This window comes from Ailuropoda melanoleuca, chromosome 4 (genome assembly GCF_002007445.2).
Source record: "Ailuropoda melanoleuca isolate Jingjing chromosome 4, ASM200744v2, whole genome shotgun sequence".
Lineage (NCBI taxonomy): Eukaryota > Metazoa > Chordata > Mammalia > Carnivora > Ursidae > Ailuropoda > Ailuropoda melanoleuca.
Window position 1 is genome coordinate 135976212 of NC_048221.1, and position 22030 is coordinate 135998241.

General features: G+C 51.4%; 1 protein-coding gene across 7 annotated transcripts in view; it reads right to left on the bottom strand.

Annotated features, from left to right (window-relative positions):
- Positions 1-3118: 3118 nt before the first annotated feature.
- Positions 3119-22030, bottom strand: part of LPIN1 (lipin 1) — a 70482-nt gene continuing 51570 nt past the window's right edge. For all 7 annotated transcript variants that reach the window (XM_034659888.1, XM_034659887.1, XM_034659886.1 and 4 more), the window contains 4 exons: positions 15032-15184; positions 9594-9708; positions 8720-8823; positions 3119-5708 (listed from right to left, as the gene is read on the bottom strand). In XM_034659888.1, the coding sequence (XP_034515779.1) occupies positions 5549-5708; positions 8720-8823; positions 9594-9708; positions 15032-15184 (532 nt within the window). In that variant the 3' untranslated portion in view covers positions 3119-5548. The remainder of the gene's footprint in view (positions 5709-8719; positions 8824-9593; positions 9709-15031; positions 15185-22030) is intronic.

Genomic DNA, 22030 nt, shown 5'->3' on the forward strand with positions numbered 1-22030 from the left:
TACGGTGCAGCAGCAGCCCCTGGGGACAGGACGTGGGCCCCTGCTGTGCCATCTGGAACCTGAGCTTGCATCAGAATCCCGGGGAGGACATACTAGCCCGGGGCGTGGGACCTGCGCCCCTAGTCTGGGCAGGGGATCTGGGGTTGGGCCCAAGAACCTGCATTTCTTTTTTTTTTTTCTTTATTTGTCAGAGATAGAGACAGCCAGTGAGAGCAGGAACACAAGCAGGGGGAGTGGGAGAGGAAGAAGCAGGTTCCTAGCGGAGGAGCCTGATGTGGGGCTCTATCCCATAACACCGGGATCACGCCCTGAGCCGAAGGCAGGCGCTTAACCGCTGTGCCACCCAGGCGCCCCAGAACCTGCATTTCTAAGGAGCCTCTGGTGCAGGAGCTGCAGGCTCTGGCCCCACGGATATAAGCGGTTCTTCGACCTCCACAACAATCACCCACAAACGGCTCCCTCCTCCTAGCCGGTTAGTGATGTCTGGCCTTGGGCCGTGCCAACCGGAGGCACTTTGGCGCCCAAACAGTCCCCGTAGGGCATTCCTCCCCCTCCCCACCAGCCCTCAACACACCTGGCTGGTCTCCAAGACAAGCACTACGGGGAGGGGCCTTTGTCAAGCCCGGATAAGGTTTTTAAAGGCTGTGCCTCCAAACCAGAATGGATTGTGCCCCCAGGTGGCCATTTGGGGCCTGCTGGCTTCCAGGGCCCACTTTGATTGGGTCATATTCAGATCTCCTTTGGGCACCAAGCCTCCCCAGCCCAGCAGGGATGCCCTGCTGCTTTGGGCTGCAACAGGAGAGAGAAAAGGGGGTCAGAAGCAGGAGGAAGGCGCGAAGGGCATTTTGAGCACTTCTGTTTGGTGCAAAGACGGATGTCCTCCCACCACCCCCAGGCCTATGGAAGCAGGGCAGTCCCACTCCCACCCAGCCCCCGCCCCAGCCAGCCCCCGTCTGAGTCTGAAGACAAAGTACAGACGTACAAAGGGAGGAAGAGGGATGAGTGATGGGTGATATGACACAGCTCTCCTGAACAGCTGGTTAGAACAGCACTCCCGCTACAACCAGGAAATCCAGAATCCAAAGGAGTTTGGCTTTTCATTTTAATGAGGCCTGCTTAACTTTCCTCAACGACTCTGACTATGTCCCAGGGCTGCACCGGAGCCCCACGCCATTCCCTTTTACAGGAAAGGGCACCCTGGGGCCCAAAGCCGGTGGGCACTGGCCCCACTGTCCATGTTCCCCGGGCTCCAGTGAAACTGGCCGGTGAGTCTGGAGACCATTTCGAAGACCAAGATAGAAAGTATTTTAAATATTCAGGTGATTACAGCTGAGACATTGGGGGAAATTCAAGCTGCCGCACTCGCTTTCCCGCACACGTGAGGCTACCTACAGCACCGAATGGAAACAGCATAGCTTAGCAGCACCACTGAGAGGAGAGTGGCCGAGGGTGGGAGCAGGGGGGGGGATCCCCGGGCCAGAGACTCCGGTTCATGCTGATTTTTACTTTACGGATAAAAGAGCCTACAATCTGAAATCAGAGGTGGAATAAATCTGTGAGGTTCAGCTGCGTGAGGGGGCTTGTTTTGTTTTCAAGATACAGAAGCATTAACTCTGAGACGCCCAGATGGCCTGCTCGGCTCTGGCTTCGGGAGCAGCTCAGCCTGGGGCCCCGGATAGCCGTCTTTCATGCATTTAGGGACCCATACTCTTACACACTTATCCCAAAACACTTCGGCTGATGCGGGTAAATCAACAGGACGTCTCGGGCATGCCAGCGATGCGCAAAATCAATAGGAATTATAACCGCTCTCAAGTCATCTGGGCGAACTAGCCAAGGGTTTTGACTGATTCATTCAAAATGTAAAGTGAGTGGGGTGCCTGGGTGGCTCCGTTTGTTAAGCATTCAATTCTTGATTTCCGCTCAGGTAATGGTGTCCTGGGGGGTGAGATCAAGTCCCGCCTCGGGCTCTGTGCTCAGCACAGCCTGCTTGTCCCTCTCTCCCTGCCCCTCCCCCTGCTCTCTTAAACACATAACATTTAAAAGAGAGAGAGAGAGAGAGGGACCCAGCCAGGTGCCCCCCTGACGAAGGAAGGTACTCTCTGCGATGATCGCCTGGGGCCGCAGGTGAGTGTGGAACCCCTAATTGCACCTCTGCAGCTAATACCGCACTGTGTGTTAACCGGAATTCAAATAGAAACTGAAGAAAAATGAGTCAGGAGAATGAGACTCTATGCCATGGAGGAGAGTCCAAAAATTGAGGACAGGGAATGTGAGGTAAGGGAAGCTGCACAGTATACTTTTATTTTCTGTGCATTATTACAGTGTTTGGACATCTTAAAACCCTTTCTGCTGGGGGAGAGATGGGCTAGCCACTTCCAGGGGCAGCCCCTGGAACATGCCAACCGACCCATCCGGACCCAGCCCTCCTCCAGCTGGTCTGTGCGCCCAGAAGGCAACATTCCTCTGCCTTAAACAGCCCAGGGCTGGGCACTGGACCGCCAGGGACCACCCCTCCAGCTTGGAGGCTGCAGAAATAATTCAAGCTGGACACCCTGCCCTGCCCTGCCCCTCCTTTGGAAACCCCAGGAAAGGCTCTGGCCTAGGCTCTCCCCTCCTCTGGCCACTTCTGCTTCCTGACCACCCTGGTGCTTCCCCACCGGCACTGCAAGGCATGACGTGCCTCCCCTGTCAAGGACCTGAGTGCAATGAACTTAGGTTCCTGAGCCTCTCCTGTGTCTCCTCTTGTGGCTGCACCTGACTATCTCACTCGAGAACACAGACCAGAGCCTGCTTGTGTGACACAGCGATCGTGGGCCAAGCCCTGGAGGAACCTGCACGTACCACTTACCTGAGCCCACTCTGCTCTCGAGTCATTTCCACCAGAAGGACGGGCCGGGACACAGCCCCCCTTGCCACCCCCTCCCCCCTCCCCTGTGCTTATGGAGAGTCAGTACTGCACCAAAGGCGTCAGGAAAGACTGGCTCTTTTATTCCAAATATTGAACGGTTCGTAGTCTTAAGGATTTTTTTTGAGTAGAGCATAAAAAATGCTTGGTATCACGCACTAGAAAGCAACGTAATAACTTCCCAAAAAACTTTAAAATTCACACACCTGATTTCCAGAGAAATCGCTTGTCCATCTCCTTTATTACAATGTTTTCTAGCTTTGCAGCCAGCACGACACCGTGGGGCATACAGTGATTGGGGTCATTGCGCCGGCATATACAAGTACAGATCAAGAATTGTAAATAAAATAGAAAGTGGTGATCTCAACCTAAACGCGAAAAGGGGAATTTCCCTTTGAAGGTGTAATCATTTTCCATGTACCAGGTCTGTCTACCTTCCCTCACCACATGGGACGATCATGTGATGACGTCACGCGGAAGGACTCGTTTCCACAGGGCAACTGTGAAACGTGGGGTCCGACACAGCACGCCAGCGCACGACCGCAGGGTCACTGGGTAACGGGTGTGTAAATACGGATAAACCAGCTGATAGATGCACGAGGGCAGCCACACAGCCACGTACAAATCTCATTCTCAGAAGCCTCCAGGCAGGTGTGAATGTTACAGCCCCTCCAGGGGTCACACTCTGGACATGACACACTTCCGAGCGTGTCCCTTCTGGAAGGCATGCTCTGTTTCGGACGGCAGCGGTGTGGAGGTGTGTAAGGGACCTCAAAATCAGGAGTGAGGGTTGCAAGCTCTCCCACGTCCACACGGAGAGTGACTGCAGCTGGCTGTCCCGAGGAAGGGGACGCGGGATGCCACGACGTGGGACACACTACCCCTCCTCAAAGCCGGATCCTCCCCAGTGCAGGGGACATACTAACTAGGTCAGCCTCAGCAGGCACGTGACCTCATGCTTAGTTCACAGCACTTCAAGTTCACCCCGAAATACCCTCACGACAGAATTAACATAGCCACTAAAGGTCACTAATGAACACTCAGCAGTTAAGGCAGAACTATTTTTAATTATTTTGAATGCCTCCAAAAGGGAGTCTGCGCATGCGCGTTCCAAGTCTAGGCAAGTCTGTGATCGACAACACACAACACGCGCGCGTTTGCCTTTCTCTGCAGGGCCAGGCGGACCGCGGGGTAAAGGCAGCCCTTGCTGACACAGCCCACCAGCCACGATGAAGGCAACACCTCTGGATTTTCTTTCACAGAAAGAGTAAAATTTCATTCAACTCTTGCAGGTTCTGACTCTAACAATGCGATTTAAATAGGAAAGCGTTGCAATCATTGGAGTAAAACACTCTTTAAAAAAATAATACTTCAAAAAGTAAAGCAAAATCTTTTACCAAAATAATTCTTTCACTTTTCAAATTGTTCTCTCCAGAAGCCAGTTTTATAAACAAGTAAAGGAATCATCATCTTCTGCCGACTTAAAGAATGTCACTCGAATTATTACTTATCCACTTGCCCTTAATTCGAGCAGGAAAAGCGAAGGAAAATAAAAAGTATTACCCATAAGCTCCAAAAGAAGGTCAGTGTTGTGGGATATACAGAATAAGGCTCTTTGGATAGTCTCACATCTCTACCGTTTTAATGTATCAATGACAGTTGTAATAGAAAGAGTAGGGCTAAAATGCTCACAACAATAACCCAATCAGAGCAAAGTAAGAAATAAGAGCATCTACAAAGAACGTAACGTCTTGAAGCGATTTTCGTAAAACCACCTAGTTTCTTTCGAGAGCTCCCAACAGAAATCGACACCATCACCACGTGGCGCGAGCTCTGTTCGAATCCACGTTTAGAGCACCGCCCGGCTGGAGAAGGGAGCTGGCGGAGTGTCGAGCTCGTTCCAAATACTGCCTAGTGATGCCTCCTATAATCTGAATTTAAGGCATTGCGAAGTTAGAGAGCGCCGGACGAAGCACATTCTAAATAAAATGCCTGCCACAGATGCATTAAGGCATAAACAGTCCAGCCTTGGCCATAAAAATGGGGGGAAATATGCCAACTATATAGGTTATCTTTACTCAGAGGAATTAAATTATTTCTGGCCTAACCATCAGACCCGTCGGCAAATACTGCAGGAAGACACCGCAGGCCGAGCCAGCACGGTGAGGGGAGAGACCCCGCGGAGCAGGTGGCGGGACCCTCAGCCTTCCCGCCGCACACAGAACAGGTGGCACCCATGGCCACAGAGGGAAAAGGGCCCCTCCTCTACCACAGTCCCGCGCGTCCGGCGTGCCTCAACGGAACGGTCACCGGCGGGGCCCCCCTGGTGGCCAGCTCTGCCCAGGAACCGGTGAGGACCCACGAGAGTGGCGGGGCAGGGCAGCGTGGCGACGGGCTTGAAGCCGCCACCGGGGATGGCTTCCGCTCTGAATGCACCTGACGCCTCGCCTTCGTGTTTCACTCGGAAATGTCAACCCCCGGGGGCACGGGGAAGGGACAGAAACGCCCCTCAGATTTCTCTGCTCTTAAGCAAATGACCGCACATCGGGCTCCTGAGCTCCTGCTCTGTGGCTCCCAGAACCTATCCTTTAATCGGGGGTGCCGGCCTTCACATGACGTCAGCGGGTTGCTCGCAACGGTTTACGCTGAGGCGGAATGAACATCCTGGTTTTCAAAAGGTGGCGGCGGCTCTCTCCAGAAGGTGAAATTACTGAACGTGTCTGAGCAGGGGAAGTCCGAAGAATGGCTTCTCTTCAGCAATGGGAAAACGTGGTCAACCACTTCGCAGAGTCTCACGTACCTGGAGGGAGAATGGACAACGTCATTGCCTCAGAGGGACCCCCAGGCAAGCGGGACACCCGCCAGGTCCCCTGTGCTGTCCGTGGAAGCGAGGAGAGATCCACGACCCCGGGGAACAGACTACCCTGCTTAACACGGTGGCAGCTGTTCTCGAATAATTCCTTCCTAATTAACAAGAAATCAACACGCGTGCAAGTAGGAGTCAGAGAAGGCCCCACGGGCGAGGTGGGTGGAATCTGACTTGGCAGGAAAGACAGAAGAAGGGGGACAAGCACGAGTTGGGGGACGGGAGGAAATCCGCACGGCAGTGGACAGCTGCCTGCCTTGGAGCTCCTGTCCGAGCCCGGGGGGGGGGGGCGCGGAGAACCACAGAGAAAGTTGTGTTTGGGGCACCAGAGACTGCTCCGCTGTGCAAGGAAATGACCCTGGGCCTTGGCTAAGGAGACACAGACTCGACCTGCAGCTCTGCCATTTACTGGCTGAGTGACCTTGGGCAAACGGCTTCATCCCCTCTAAGCCACAATCTCCTCAACTGTAAAGGAAAGGAAAAGAAAACTGCCCCCGTGTCCACATGAGAGTTAAATAAAAGAACGTATGCGGCAATAAAATAACGCATATTTGGTGCTCAGTGAATTTATTCAACATCCATCATTAACATTAGCCCTCGCTGATTGTTAGCCTCAGGGAAGGAGCCCTAGCTGGCACGAGGGACAAGAGACCTGGGATCCACTCCCACACCAAGGTTGCTGTGTAACCTTGGGCAAGTGTCTTGCCCTCTCTGGGCCTCAGGCCCTTCATCTTTATGGAATATGGGGTTGGACTAGACGAGTGTTTCTCAACGTTCCCCGCAATATTCTCTCCCTCCATTTTCTGCGTATTCCCAAGAAGACGTCGCATCTTTGTCTCTTTGGCCCATACTACAAAAAGAAAGTTGCTGTATTGAACATGCATTTTCAGACCTCCGGGCGCCTCCAACCAGAAATTCTGACAAGCCCAGGCCTCTCCACACGTCCCCAGAGGCCCCCTGACAGTCATGGGGTCCCTCTCCAGTTCCAATTTGCTAAAAACCAAAAAGCGCTTTCGAAACAAACTCCAGGAATTAGCATGTTCTGAGGCACCAAATACCTTATTAACTAAGGATGAGAGTGTGTATTTAATAAAGGACCCCTGAAGAGCTTATGAGGAACATCGTGCTTGCACAGAATGAGGAAAATCTCCCCTAATAAGCAAGAATTACGTCTTTCCTGGGGATTAAAACAAATTTTTAAAATACCTCCTGGCTTGAAGACCTATTTGTTTGAGTTCTGTGGCTCTGGGAGGCACCCCACCCGGTGGGGAGCCGCTCAGAGCGTGTCATCAGGGTGTGTGGCAGGCACCCGATCCAAACTGCCGCGTGCCCTGGGTGCTGGCCTGGCCCCCTCTGCATCCCTCTCACACACAGGCCCTTGGGAGCAAACAGAGTTCCCACACAGACGGTCACAAACCACGGCAGTGAGCGCTGACACCCCCCGTCCCCGCAGGCCGCTATCCATCTGATTTCTCAGACACAGTGTCCTGGATCTGAAATGACCGTCCCAAGTTTGGCGCCAGACACAGCATGTGCTCCCCGGGGGACGGAGGGGCACTGCCCCCCAGGAGGGGCCTCGTGTCCTGGCGTGGCACGAGATGACAAGGCGCCAAGTTCCTCCCACACGGAGATCCAGCCCAGGCCAAGGCGCCTGAACCCCAGAGTCTCAGCAGATGGGATAAGCCCACAGGCCTCCAGGGTAAACCCTCAAGGGGGCTGGGACCCCTCCTGCCACGTCCCTTGTGACAGACCTGCCGCGGGGCTGCTGCCATTTCGGGGCAGTGTCTCATCAGTTCGGGTGCTTTCTGAACCTAAAAGGAGATCTCTTAGACCTTCTCCAGCCCAGGGGACCCTTTCACATGGGAGACAGGGGCACCCGATGCTGCGGGGCCACTCCGAACGTGGCCGGGGTAAACCTCATTCTGTGCCTGCTGTGCCCGGCGCTGCCCTGGCTTCGGAAGGACGGAGGAGGCTCTTGGCTCCATCCTCCTCTCCCCCCGCGTATCTTGAGAACTGCTTAGGAACACGCAGGCCCCAGCACTCCCTCCCGCCTACAACTGCCCCCCATTTAGGCTAAAGCAAGCTTGAACGGGCATAAGGATCATCTCGGAAGTGACAATGTGCTCTAGGAGGAACCTAAACCTCTCATCTGCCTAAAACCACTAGGGGTGCCTGCGGAGCCGCTGGAACCAAACCCCCAGTTCAACTCCTGCCCGTGAGGCGGGCTCCTGCAGTCCCCCCAGGGTCACTCGGGGCCAGACGGCGCAGCCTCTTAATCAGGCACGGCAGGGGGACAGCCGTGTGCCTGGTGCCACCCGGTGGGCAACGCTCACCAACCCAAGGCCTGAGGAAACGTTCTCCACCCTCCCAAGTTAGGAACCCGGACAGAAGCACACCGAAGTCCAGGGAGACTCCACAGCCAGCCAGGCTGCCTCCTTTCAGACAGGAGCCCGGCTCAGCCCCCTGCCCCAGGGCGACTCGGCTTCCACCACAAGCACGAGAAGAATTCTTACGACTTCTGGTGAGAGCGGCGCCGCAGGTCAGTGTGTGAAGACACACACAAGTTTCTCGTCCGTAAATACAGCTTCACATGATTATTTCAATTTGGTTACATTTCCAATTTGCACGCTAGACTTTCAGTCCTCACTTGGCAAATCTAAACCACTGGTTTTGAAATGTGTTCAATTCCACTCAGGAGCAGACCCTAACCACCAGTTTAAACTGTTGACCCAGAGGGGGCCTGATTTAATGCAGATTGTCCAAAAATTAAGTTTTGGACAAAATACCAAGAGTTAAACTATATTTCCTTTGCAGGAATTAAAGATGGAAATAAAGGCAACAAAGGACAAAAAGGCAGAGTGTAAACCATAAACCATCATATTCCAAGACCAAGACTCTAACCATGTAAGGTCACAGCCGTCCCACAGAATGTGCACGATACTCACGAGGAGATGTTGGTCTTTGCGTGTTCCTGCACAAGTTCTCCTTTGGGATTGACAGTAAATATTCTGTTCAAAGACACTCCTACTTGCTTATACGAATACACATCCTGTGTTTGGGAAAATATAAATTAGGGGGGAAAAAAGAGCATTATAAACACAAATATGGGATATTTCAGATTTGATGCAGATTTATAAAATTTTCACTAACCAGAACTCTATTTCCAAGTAGTGTAGAGAAGAAAGTATCTCTGGACGTGAAATTATTAAATCAGTTTCCCTCTCGGGGCCACTGTGCGCTCATTCGTTCAAGAGCTGAGCTAATGAGTAAGCAACCTACCACATCCCCCTGCAATTCTTACGTCCCTTAAGGCTATTCTCTGACCCATTTTCTCAGGCATGAGTTTCAAAAGGGGAATTCTCTTACTGGGAAGTTAGTATCCAACTATGTTATCCAGAATGCTAAACTCTCCTGCGAATTTGGGCAGGACACATAAAACCTCAAAGCGCCACTTTTACCACATGCAATAATGCTCTGAAAACTTGCGATGCCAAATTTCCCCATGCTGTTAAGGCCTGGCCTTGTGGTTCCCTTCCGGTAGAAAGGGTCTAATCCTATTCTAGGTACTTGTTCTACTAAATTAGCAAGTGGTTTGGAATTTGAAGTTTCTAGTCCCACATTTCAAGCTTCAGACTGAAACCCACTAGCCAATCTTTAAAGAAAACTAGAGGTCATGAGATAATTAGACAATCTCCTTACAGCTATTTCTAGCGGGATGGGAAGCTGGCTCCCCACGGAGTCAAGACCCACCTCTCAGAGGACACCTATCAGAGAAGGCGGTAATTTCAAGAGCTCTTATCTACCCGATCTAGTACTTACAGCCGGTCGGTTTCCAAAAGCAGCATAAAAAGGTTCTGTATTTGGAAAAAACAGGTTTTTGATGTCGGTCAAACACTGGACTTTAAACTTCTCCGGCTTCTTCTCAATCACTTCTCTGTTAAAACAAATAAATAAATAATGGATCAGCTTGAGATGAGAAGCTTCATTAGCATCAAACTATTTTTAAATTCACAGAGGGTGAATCCGTACTTTCAAGTCTCCCCACAAACAAAATGCTAAGGACAAGTGATTTTACTAAAGACCTCCACCAGTCATCCAAGGAACAAAGAATTCCAGATGCAGAAGAGAGAACATTTCCAAACTCGTTTTATGAGGCTAACATAGCCTCAAAAACAAAACTGAAAAGAAGAAAAGCATGAGCAAAGTGTGGGCCAATCTCCTTCATGAATGTCAGGGCAAACATCCTAAATAAATATGCATATGCAAACTGACAGCAGCAAAGCACAAAAATTTTATTCCAGGAATGCAAGAGTAGTTCAATCTGTAAACTAATGAATATAGTCTACGCATTAATAGATTAAAGGAGGAGAAAACATACCATATTCATAGACACAGACAGGGCGTTTGATACAATTCAGAGCCCAAGCAAGATGAAAAATCTTAAACCTGGAATAGCAGGGAATACTCCAAACCCACGGCAAACGTCCCGTTAACGGTGAAAAAACAGGTGGCACTACCACCATTTCAACCCAACACTGCGCGGCAGGTCCTCGCGGGCACGGTGACGGAAGGAAAACATAGTTACGAGGATTGGAAAGGAAAGAAAGGAAACTGTCACTACTCACAAAAAAAAAAAAAATTAAAAAAAAGAGAATCTGCAGATGAATTATCATCATTAATAAGAGATCAATAAGATTGTTGGCTATAAAATCAGTATACAAAAAAACTAATGTATAAAAATCAATTGCACTTTCATGCATCAGAAGAAACAAACAGGTAAAAATGTAATTCTGTAAATAGAAATCAAACATTTTAAATGTCTAGGAATAAGCCTAATAGAAGATTGCCAGACTTTTATGGATAAAATTATAAACTTTATTGAACTATATTAGGGAAGACCTAAATGAAAAAGTACAAGTGAACTAGAAGACTCAAAATTACAAGGAGATACTGACTCTCCTTAAACTGATGTACAGGTTCACTGCAATTTCAACCTCTCGACACGATTTTGTCTGTGTGTTTTTATAAAACTTGATCGTCAAAAATACACAGAACAGCAAAGGCCAGAAACCAAGTCACACATTTATGGACACTCGATTTATGAGCACAATGACAACTCAAAGCAGGAGGAAATGGGCCATCGTTTCAGTAAATGATGCTGGGACAACTGAACATCCCTAGAAGGGAAACAAAAGAAAGAAGGAAAAGGGCCTCCTGCACTCGACAGGCAACAATCAGTTCCTAGTGGATCACACACCAAACGTGAAAGGCAGCACCTTCGGATAAAATAGAGGAGCCTCATTTCATGCCCACAGCCAGGGAAGCCCTTTTTAATACACAAATCGCATGAACTACAGAGGAAATGATATGTTCAAGCACATGAAATGAAGAATTTATGTTCATCACAAACCATAAACTGGGGAAGGCTCTTTGCAACGCTCATAAGAAAGGCTATGGATATAGAATCCATCACGCGCACAAATCAAAAAGAAAATTGGGAAAACACTTGAGCAGGCACTCCACAGAAGATGAAGCCCAAATGGCCCAAAAACGTACGAAGAGAGGCATTTCACACCCACCAGACTAGCAAAAATATAAATGGCTGGGGCGCCTGGGTGGCACAGCGGTTAAGCGTCTGCCTTCGGCTCAGGGCGTGATCCCGGCGTNGGCTGACGACGTGCTGTCAAGAGAGCAGAGCAAGGGGAGCGCTTGTATGCCACTGTTGGAGCCTAAATTGGTTCAACGACTTTGGAAAACGGTTCAGAATGACCTAACAATGCTGAATATGTGTGTCCTCTATGGCCAGCAATGACGAGCCTACGTGTGTACCTTGGAGCAACTCGTGCCCATGCAGACACACAAGAAACACAAGAAACACTGCTTTTAATGGTAAAACACTGGAAACGACCCAAGTATCCATCAGTAGTAGGGTGGATAAGCTGCAGTCATCCTACAACAGGAGACCACACGGAAGTAAGAGCAACGAGTCAGTTCTGCTCAACAGTCATGGGAACATAATGTTGAGCAAGAAAAGCAAGCTGCAGAAGGACATGGGAGACGTTCACCTATCGTCCACACAGGTGCACAATTAAGCATGTTGGTCAGGATCTCAGATATATGCGATAGAACTGTCCCGAAGAGCAGGGAAAGATTAACCCAAGATTCAGGGAGAGTGGCTACCGTCACTACTCAGTGGGGAGGGATGGGAGGGACCAGGGCTTCAAATGGAACGATCTGACCTTTTGCTTTAACTGGATGGTGGGTACCCTGGTGTTCACTATTTGATTATCATTTATACCTCGCATGTATTTTACAAACTCAAAGTATAATTCAGATGATGATGGTGGTGGTGGTGGTGGTGGTAGACTATCAGCCTCAGTGTCATAAGACACCAGGGCTGGTCCTGGCTCTGCACTAACTTCCGTGGCCTCCAGAACCTTCGCTAAACTTAACCAGAAGGGTTTTACGTTCTGTATCTCAGGACGCATGGGTATGATTATGAGTCTCAAACTTCAGTCCATTCAGGGGAAAGCATCCAAATTCAGCTTCCTGCTTCTATTTCAATCTCTCTCTCTCAAACACACACACACGCTCAAGCACACGCCCTGGGCACGAGTGTGTGAGTGTGGCAGGTGGGGAGGAGGGTGTCTGCGTGCACAGACACCAGGAAAGCAGTGCCAGTGAGGAAGCACCCCACGGCCCCATGCCGCCAGGGCTGGGCTCCCCGCGGGCAGTGAGGTACGCCAGGAGGGAGCAGTGAGGACCTCTGCCAGATCGGCCCCTTGGCACAGCCTAGGTCTTCGGTGACCTGCATGTACAAACATTCCCTGTCCTGACTCACCCTTGAGGTAATTCTACTCCAGCAAACAACGAAGCATCATTGATCCGAGTCTCAGAGCAGCTCGGAAAACCCCAAAGGGAGAACGTGGGTCCTGGTGAAACGGCGTCCTCCTTCCCAGAGCTAGAGGCCAGCCTCTGTTGTTGCCAAACTCCAGAACTGCACACCTGCCAGAATACCCAGTGCTGGGACTTGGCAGAGGCAAGCTGCCTGTCATCAGTGAGACGCCCCCCCCAACTGCCACAAGACCGAGCCACACGTATTAGGAACGGGCGCCACACCACAGGGGCTTTGTCACCACGATCTGAAGAGCCCTGCCTCCACAGCAGAAGAGGGCAGGGAACGAAGACTCAAAGCCAGCGTCCACTTTAAAAGGAGAAGCTCCTGAGCCAAAAGGTGAGGTGTGGGAAACAGATGGCCTCAACTTCTCTCAGACATGTTTCCTAGAACCATAGCATTTCGGGCTGAAGGGGGACACCTGAGATCATCTAACCCAGGCCTCGCATTCGGCAGCTGAGGACGCAGACTCAGCAGACAGACGCTCCAGCTCGTCACACCACCAGCCAGTCGCCAGGCAGCATCGGAGCCTGGGGCTCCCCGTCCCCACCTGCCGACTGTGCTCCGCCCACTGGGTTCATTCGCCTTCACTCCAGGCGAGACCCAGGCAGTATCCTCAGAAGTGCCCCCAGTGAGAGCGTCTTGCTAGGGAAGGTCATTCTGGCTCGTGGCAGACGTGCCCGTCAATTCTAGAAGCTCTGCAGGACGACAGCTGACACACAGACGGCTCCGGCTAGAATGTGGTGCTGGAAGGACCAGGCTGTTGGCCAAGGCTGTCAGGAGCCCCTCCAGCTGCTGAGAGGGAACACACACTGGGAGGCGTCCTTGTTTGGTTTAATAATTCCTCACTGTCCAAGATCGGTCACTTCTGATAGATCTTGGAGAGTGGTATTTCAATGAGAAAAAAGTGAAAAAGCTCGCCTTAAACGTGTATTTAGTGGTAGGAGATCAAAGTAATAATGTCTACGTTTTGTCTCACCCTGCAAATCCTCAGTACTTGATACGTGATAATGAGTAGCTTGCTACAAACTGTCGACATATGTCAGGGACCCCATTTCATTAACGTCTGGATTGGGAGGCCAGCTCTCAAAACTTAAAAAACACTATGGCATCCAGAGGTTTGCCTGAATTTCCTCCCCAGAATGTGCAAGTTTCAGTGTGAGATCTTTTACTACAAGAAAAAAATTATAAATCACACAAAACAAAGCTGCGACGGAAAAGGTATCCGCAGAGCTGAAGAAAAATACCCAGGAGGAAACAACATGGCGCTTTGGGCTCATCTGGATTTTTTTGTTGTCTGCACAGTGAGCGGCAGCAAGCAGCTAAGCTGGTCCTCAAACTGAGGCAGAATCCTGCCAGAGCCTCTCGCTGGGTCTTAAAGACAGAATTGCATGATACTTAGGAACCAGCCTTTGGCAGAACCAACACCCTGTTATAACCACACTAGATGATGCTTTGAGAGCAGCCTGAAAAACTGCCCTGGGTCTCAAGGTGCAGAGAAGCCCCGTCTTCTCCTCTCCCACCCCAGGCGTCCAGACTAAGTTTGGCGTGACTTCTCTGGATGTGGCTGTGATGGTGAAAGGAGGAGGGGAAGCGGACATCGGCCAGTGATAGCAGAGGACCAGTAAACCAAACCACGGGGGAACCTGGGGGGCTCAGTCGGTGAAGTGTCTGCCTTCGGGTCAGGTCGTGATCTCGAGGTCCTGGAATCGAGCCCTCTGTCGGGTTCCCTGCTCAGCAGGGAGTCTGCTTCTCCGTCTCCCTCTCCCCTCCACTCCTGCTATCACTCTCTCAAATAAATAAATGAAATCTTTAAAAACAACAACGACAAAACACGTGACCAGAACTCCCAGAAAGGACAACTTTCCTGGGAGACAAGGGCCAGGTAAGTGGTGGTGGCGGGTGGAGGGGCCGCTTGACCCAGCCCAGCTCCCTGATTAGATGGAAAGCAAGTTGATTCTCAGAGTCATTAGGACTCAGCCCGGCCACACCAGCAGGGGCAGCCGCCCTCAAAGGGAGAATAGCAGGTGCACAGGCTTGAAGCAGAGAACACTGTTCTGGAAAAACGAGGACAGGTCAGTGTGACTGAGTTTCAAAAACTGCAAAGAAGGGCAGGGGGAAGTCAGGAAGAGTCACGTGAGCCGAGCTAGTGAATCCGGACTTGATCCTGGGAGCCAGGATGAGCTAATGAATGGTGTGGCCGGGGTGATGGAGCCAGACCTGCTTTTTAGGGTGAACTTTCCGGTGCCCACGGTGGGGCAGGAATAGGGGTTGCAGCAGAGCAGTGGACAGACTCCTCTCACCAACACTTCCCGGGAAGAGGAGGGGGGCCTGGACTGGCCCACAGCTCCAGTGGCCATACCTGTGCAAGGCCGAAAAGAGACTGCTTGGGCTCAGCAGCAGGGGCCCCTGAGGCAGCACCGTGCCCCTCTCGTTGACCCAGTGCAGGTAGCCCCTCGTCATGTCCGCCATCCCGATGGCCCGCGCAGAACAGTAGAGAAACTTGTAGCCGTTTCTGAAAGAGAGACAAAGCATTCGCGTGTCATGGCATCACACCACGGGAAGGTTTTGCATTCACAAGCCCTAACCTGAATGTTTCACCCAGAACGGCACTGCTGCAAGCATCCCTCCCCAGCAGAAGGCTGCATTCTAGAAAATACTCCTTTGCATTGACAATGAAGCCTGAATGCGTTTCACTGTCCCTTACTAAGCACTTTCACTTCCCTCACTTGGTTTAATCCTCATGGGAACTTCGTTCGATAGGTATTTCCCTCCTCTTTACTGCTAGGGAAACTGAGGCTCTGTGCCAACTGGCCAACTTACCTGTACCCACGCCGCTCCCTGCACAGGGCCCCACCACCTGCCAGGTCACAGACCTCACGGCAGGACCGAGCCCACCCCCTTACACACGCCATCAGAGTCTCCACCGGGCTGGATAATTCCTGTAAGCACATAAATACATACTCCACCCTCTCTCATCTCACCTAAAAATAACCACTGCCACCAAAGGTCTTCCCTCTCCCCAGACCAAATCCCATCCCCCCGTACCCTTGTCAGCAAAACTCCTTCAAAGGGCTATGTATCTGCATTGGCTGCACATCTCGCCCCATCGACCCGCTCCAAGCAGACTTGTTCCCTGGCCTGCTGGCCCCGTAGGTCCCTGCGATGCCACAGTTCTCGTGTGACAGACTTCCGGGCAGCACCCCTTCCTCTGGACACCTCCGTCCCTCGGCTTCCCACACAAGTCCCCTGGCTCTGTCTCTACCCAGGCTCTACATGCACAATCCTGGGGTCCAGGGGCTCTGTCCTCCTCAGCACCTAGGTCCCTAGGGGATCGCACCCACTCCCTGAAGGCTCTAAATGCCACATCCGAACCAAAGCGATGTACAATACTGGTGATGTTGTGATACAATACAGATATATGTGGTCTTCACCCCCGGATCCCAGCATAGAGCTTCTAAGCCCTCGGAATTTCCTGAGTGACAGGTCATTTATTATTTGAAACAAGCCCCTCCCTCCAACCTGAGTTTATGCTAATGAAGCAGTCCTTGGAGGGGGCTCGTTGCTATAGGAACCAACCATGCAACCAGAGGGTTAGAAGTTTCAAACCCATGACCACCCCCAGACACACAAATACTGGGAAAGGGGCTGGAGATGGAACCCAAACACCAATGGCCAATGATTTAATCGATCATGCCTACATAACGAACCTCCACAAAAATCCTAAATAATGGGGTTCAAGGTTCAGAGAGGTAGGTGAACGCATCCACGTGCTGGGACACACCCCAACCCCATGGAGTGAGACCCTTTCAGATCTTGCCAATGGGCTGTTCATTTGTATCCTTTAGAATAAACTGGAGTGTTTGCCTAAGTTCCATGAGCCATTACAGCACATTATTAAACCTGACAAGGGGTGGGGGGGACCCCTGATTTGAAGCCAAGTGGGGCAAAAGTGGGGGTAAGCCAGGGACCTCCTACTTGCGGCTGGCGTCTGAAGTGGGAGCTGTCTTGTGGGCCTGAGCCCCGAACCTGTAGGCTCTACCCTACCTCTGGGTAGTTGGGGTCAGACCTGAATTGAATTGTTAAGACACCCAGTTGGTCTCTATAGGGAATTCTGGAATTGCTCCATGTGACAGCCCCATGCTTTGGGTGTCAGTACTATCGGGAATGAAAAACAGATCACAGGATTATTCTTCTGTTAAACACGACTTTCCTACTTTATTAGGATTACATTTCACTTTTTTAAACCGTTGAAATCTTAGTGTCCAAAATGAGATGTGCTATTAATATAAAATACATACCATGTTTCAAAGGCTTACTATAAAAACAGAATAGATCTATCCCATTAATAAATTCTCTATGGATTACCTGTTTAAATGGTAATAGTCTCCATATATTGGAGTAAATAAAATACACTCAACATTTTTAAACACCATCTATACATGGCTGTCTCCTGAATTTATACTTCCAGTCCAGGCCCCTCTCTTAAGCTCCAGGCCAACACATGCAGCTGCAAACCCCCCATTACTCATGGGGAACAGAACAGAACCCCCCACGTGATGCACCCACAGCTAAACACGCACAGGCGCTCCTGCCGCGACCTCCCCACTCAGCAGGGGGCACTCTCGTTGGCCAGGTGTGAGGACAAACCTCAGGACCACCTGGGTTTCTACTTCTCCTCACAACCCCGCCTCCCCAGCCCCATCGCATCAGCAGGTCCCCTCATTCCACCCCAACAAGGACCCAAACCACCCCCCAAGTCCCCTGTCACCACCACAGCCCTCGTCCACACCTCCGGGGCAGGGCCTCCTGCCTCTCCTCCCACGGCTGCCTGAATCAACTCCGGGCCCCCCACACCAAGTCTGCGCACAGAAAGAAGACTCAGAACCCACTCACATCATGCTCAAAACCCTCCAGAACCTTCTTAGGTCCCTCGGGTATACTCCAAATTCTCTGCCATGACCTACAAGGCAGGCAAGACCTGGTCCCCGCCCCTCTCTCCAACCCCATCTGCTCCCTCACTCCCTCTTACCAGCAGGTGCTCCTGCCAGTCCTGTGAGGCACCATGCTCATTCCTGCGCCGGGCACCCACACACGCTGTTCCGCCTGCCTGAAACACTGTTCCCCACACCTCAGGCTCACTCCCTCCCTCCCCTCACCTAGGTCTCTGCTCAGACATCACCTCCCCAGAGGACCCTTCCCTTGCCCCTCTATTAAATATAACACACCCTCTCTTACCCTCCCTCCAGGCACTAAACCCTTGCGGCACTTTATTTTTCCTACGGGCACTCATCACTAATAGGAGAGGATAGTTCCTTGTTTGACTGTATCTCTCATGATTCCATAAGTCCCCCGAAGGCAGGGACTTTGTCTCATTCCTGGCTGTAACCCCAGGGCCAAAAACAGTGCTCGGCAAGTCACTGACACTTAGTAAATATTTGCTGCAAGAGCGAATACAAACTACCCACTTCCAACCCGGCTTACTGGTCCACCACGGATATCTGATGCTGGTCAAGGAACCCGTCTCTACGCTTGCTTAATGAATACGTTCTTCAAAACTAGGAAACGGGAAAGTTTTAAGACAAAGAGAATCCAGAAATGCCTGCTTGTTTGAAATACAGGGATGTATCTGAAAATCAAGCAACCTTTTTAATTAAACATCTTTGTATTTTAGCTGTCTAATTAATGTAATCTTTAAAAAAAAAAAAACCCACTATTTCTGTTTATAGCTCTTCACATCAAAGTTCCTAAAAGCTGCCACCTGCAGGGGCTTGAGATGCTAATTTTATTCAAAACTTGATTTTCAAATACATTTCATGGTCTGATCAGGCCACTGCCTGGTTCTCACCATGCAAGCACTATGCTTCAAAGGCCGTTATTAACCTTGGCTGGAAAATCGGCTTGAAGACATCCTCGGTGGGGCAATGCTTGTTGGTGGCAGAACCTTCGCCCCCATAAAAACCATCTGTGATCCCATCAAATGCTCAAGTGGCACCAAGTCACCAGAGCTGACTGTCAAGGGAGCCGCTCGGGGGTAAGACCCCTCACTCAGAAGGGCAGGATCTGCTCCTCCCGTCAACGCACCCCCGGGGGACACTCCCATCCTGGGCCCGGGCTGGCCTCAGGACACACGTGGGGCTGGCCCAGCCCTGTCCTTCGGGAATAGAATACAGGGGGAAACCTACCCTCGACAGCAAAGGTGGAATGCAACACACACGGACCACGTCTACCCCTCCCGCATCTCAGCAACTGCAACAGGGCTTGGGGAAATACCAGAGCCAAAAAGAAAGAACATTCCATGTCCAGGCTTTGCGCTAACAGTTTCTCCATCTGTCCCAGCCTCTGTATCTCTCTTAAAACAGTTGGCCCAGGCCGATATTAAAAGAGCTTGGAAAGATTATCTTTGGGGCTATTTGCCAAGATAAGCTTCTAGGCTAAAGTTTCTCCACTACTGACACGTTGGTCTGGATAAGTAATTGTTGGGGGGCAGGGCGGAAGCCCTGTAATGCCGCACTGTGGGACATCTAGCAGCATCCCTGGCCTCCACCTGCTAGGTGTCCGTGACACGCACCAGACAGGACAACCAGAAACGTCTCCAGGCATTGCCACAGGCCCCTGGAGGCTAAAGTCGCCCTCAGTTGGGAGCACTATTGTAGAATAAAGGACCTCTGTTGCCCCATTTGCAGGCCTAGGGGAAGGATAATCGCCTGCTCCCTTAAAGATGGAAGGCTCTATGCTAAACTCAGACTTGTGCTCAGCCCGGCCTCCAAGGTCCCCTGCCTGGAGCCTCCCTTTTGTGCGCACCATGCACCAGCTTGGTTCTCCACCCCACTTCCCGTGACAAGCGTGCTTCTCTTGAAACCCTGCTCACCCAACAAGGCTCAGCTCGAGGGCCTCCTTCTCGTTGAAACCATCTTGGATTCCTCAACCCTCCGATCAGAATTAAATTCTCCCTCACGTCCGTATGAGAAATCTGCATCTCACTGCCCGCCCCCTTCGTTGCCTCATTACAGGGGTGCTATCTGCTTCTACAGGACCCCGAGCTCCCTGACAGAGGGGCTCCCACAGCCCGTACAGCACTCACAACAGCCCCAGGTACGCGGCTGGTTTGCGATCAGGGTCTGCTCAATCCTGGGGCTCTCGCGGAGGCCTGGCCTGGAAAAGCTCGCCACGCTATGGCCCACAGCCTGGTGACCACACGCCCACAACCCGCCGCACCGCGCTTCTGGCCTGGCAGGACCTCAGGGATCACCTGGCCTAATTTTCCCGTCTTAGAGATGAGGAGTGGGGGACGAGGTCTGTGCATCCAGGGTGAGCTAAGGGCTGTCACCTTCAGAACCCAGGCCCTCTGACCCCTCAGCCCTACGGGTGGCAGTAATGAGCACAGTCACCTAAGAGGACCTCAGGTGGAGGAGAGAGCAAGCACTGTGGGCAGGAGAGAACAGATCCTACTGAGTCGGCCAATGAGGATTTCCGTTCTCAGCATTCTGGCCTCACACGGCACCCTCCTCAGGCCACAGACGGACTCATCTTCCCAGCACTTGTCATCGCTACATGGTCGTGCACACATCGGTTTTTAGTTACACCAATATAAAAATATGCATCAATCAAGGTGCAAAATCAGAGCAATTTTGTCCAGATTTAGCCCCCAAAGACCCACTGGCTCAATGATCTGGCTATTTTAGGAAACAGTCCTTTACTTTCCTCGTACTTATTGACCATACTCGAATGTGGGGGGGGGGGGGTTCATGTCTTCCAGTTGTATTTGCTATGGTTGGTTTTTGTTTTTTCTAAGAGAGTGCAGGTGAGGAGGTGGGGAGGGGCAGGGGGAGAGAGAATCTCAGGCAGGCTCCACGCTCAGCACGGAGCCCAACGCAGCGCTCGATCTCACAACCCTGAGATCATGACCTGAGCCGAAACCAAGAGTCTGACGTCTAACCGACTGAGCCATCCAGGCACTCCATCCCTTCTTTTTAATCAATAACCAAGCAAGCTATTTTCTACCCTCTCGATGAACAAGGTGACAATCAGCCCTACAGATAATTTCTCACAGCTGACTGTATTCAAACAAGTAATTACATTTGGCAAAAAATAAATAAGTTGCCCTCATTCTCTGCTGTTTTCAGGCAAGAGGCTATCTGCAGGACTGGTCTTTCCATTAGATAAGCACTGCAGGGCCAATTTAAGTGCAGCCTAAATTCAGAAAAAAGCAGAGTGAGGACAGACTGATCGGTCCCCAAATCCTGAAGTAAACGGCATCACGTTCCTAGTACTCCAGCACGCTAAACCTCTCTCTACCTAGGCCTAGGCCTGTGGGCAATCACAGGAGGACATCAAAAGAATGACCTGGACTCGTGACAAGAAGAGGGAGCCCCCACCATGACGAGTCCTGAGTCCCTACCTGTCCCGCAGCGGCCGCCCAGGGCCCTGGAGGAGGAAGCACATGGACTGCTGCCAGGATGGGGGGTTCCCTCGAACCCACAGCCCCAGGAGCGTCACAGCGAGCCCCACCTGCGCTACCACTCCAACGAGCCAGGCCGAGCCCCTGCGTGTCCACAAAGAGGCCCGGGGGTTGCCAACTCTGGCCTGGGAAGGCATCGTGAGGACTATGGCATCTGCACTGGACATCACAAGCCGAACAACGTGGAGGCAAAAATCAGGGGTAGAGGCATGTCAGGCAGAAGCCATCGTCTCAGCGTAGATGGGAAGATGGAAAACGAAGTGTGGAGGGTACAATGCAGCCTGGGTTAGAGCAAGAAGGTCTGGGGAGAAACTCAGAAATAAGGGCAGGGAAAGGAGCCCGCAGCTCCGCCTGGAGGCGCTCAGCACAGGGCCCCGAAGACCACGGCCGAACCGTGTTTGTGCCGATTGCTCTAGAAGCTCTGAACATCCCTGGCCCGTCTGGTGCAGAAAACTCAGCGCTGGACACACACCGAACTCAGTGAATGAATAAACATCAAGCTCCTTCCTTTCAACCAAACTGAAAACACGGGAAGTAGTCAGCACTCGTCACGGACCCTCACCGACAAACCTCTCTCCCTACGCCCGTTAACCAAAGTCAAGAACGCTCAGATGTTCTCCGGTAAGCTACCCTACTTTACTTCCCAAAGAGATAACTTTTCTGGGGAAAAAAAAAAAAAATGCAACCGTGCCCTTTTTTTTTAAACGTACAGTAAGAAAAGGAGATTTATGTTCTAAAGCCCAAAATGATTCAGGCTGTGAGCGTCTCGGTATCCTGACTCATGAGGGCTTCTTCCAACTAAAAATAGATGCAATTTTCAGTGTCGTCCAAGTCCAGGCAGCTCCTCAGTGGATTCACCCTTCTCGACAAGAGGTCAGCCGCGGCGAGGCCGGCGGGGAA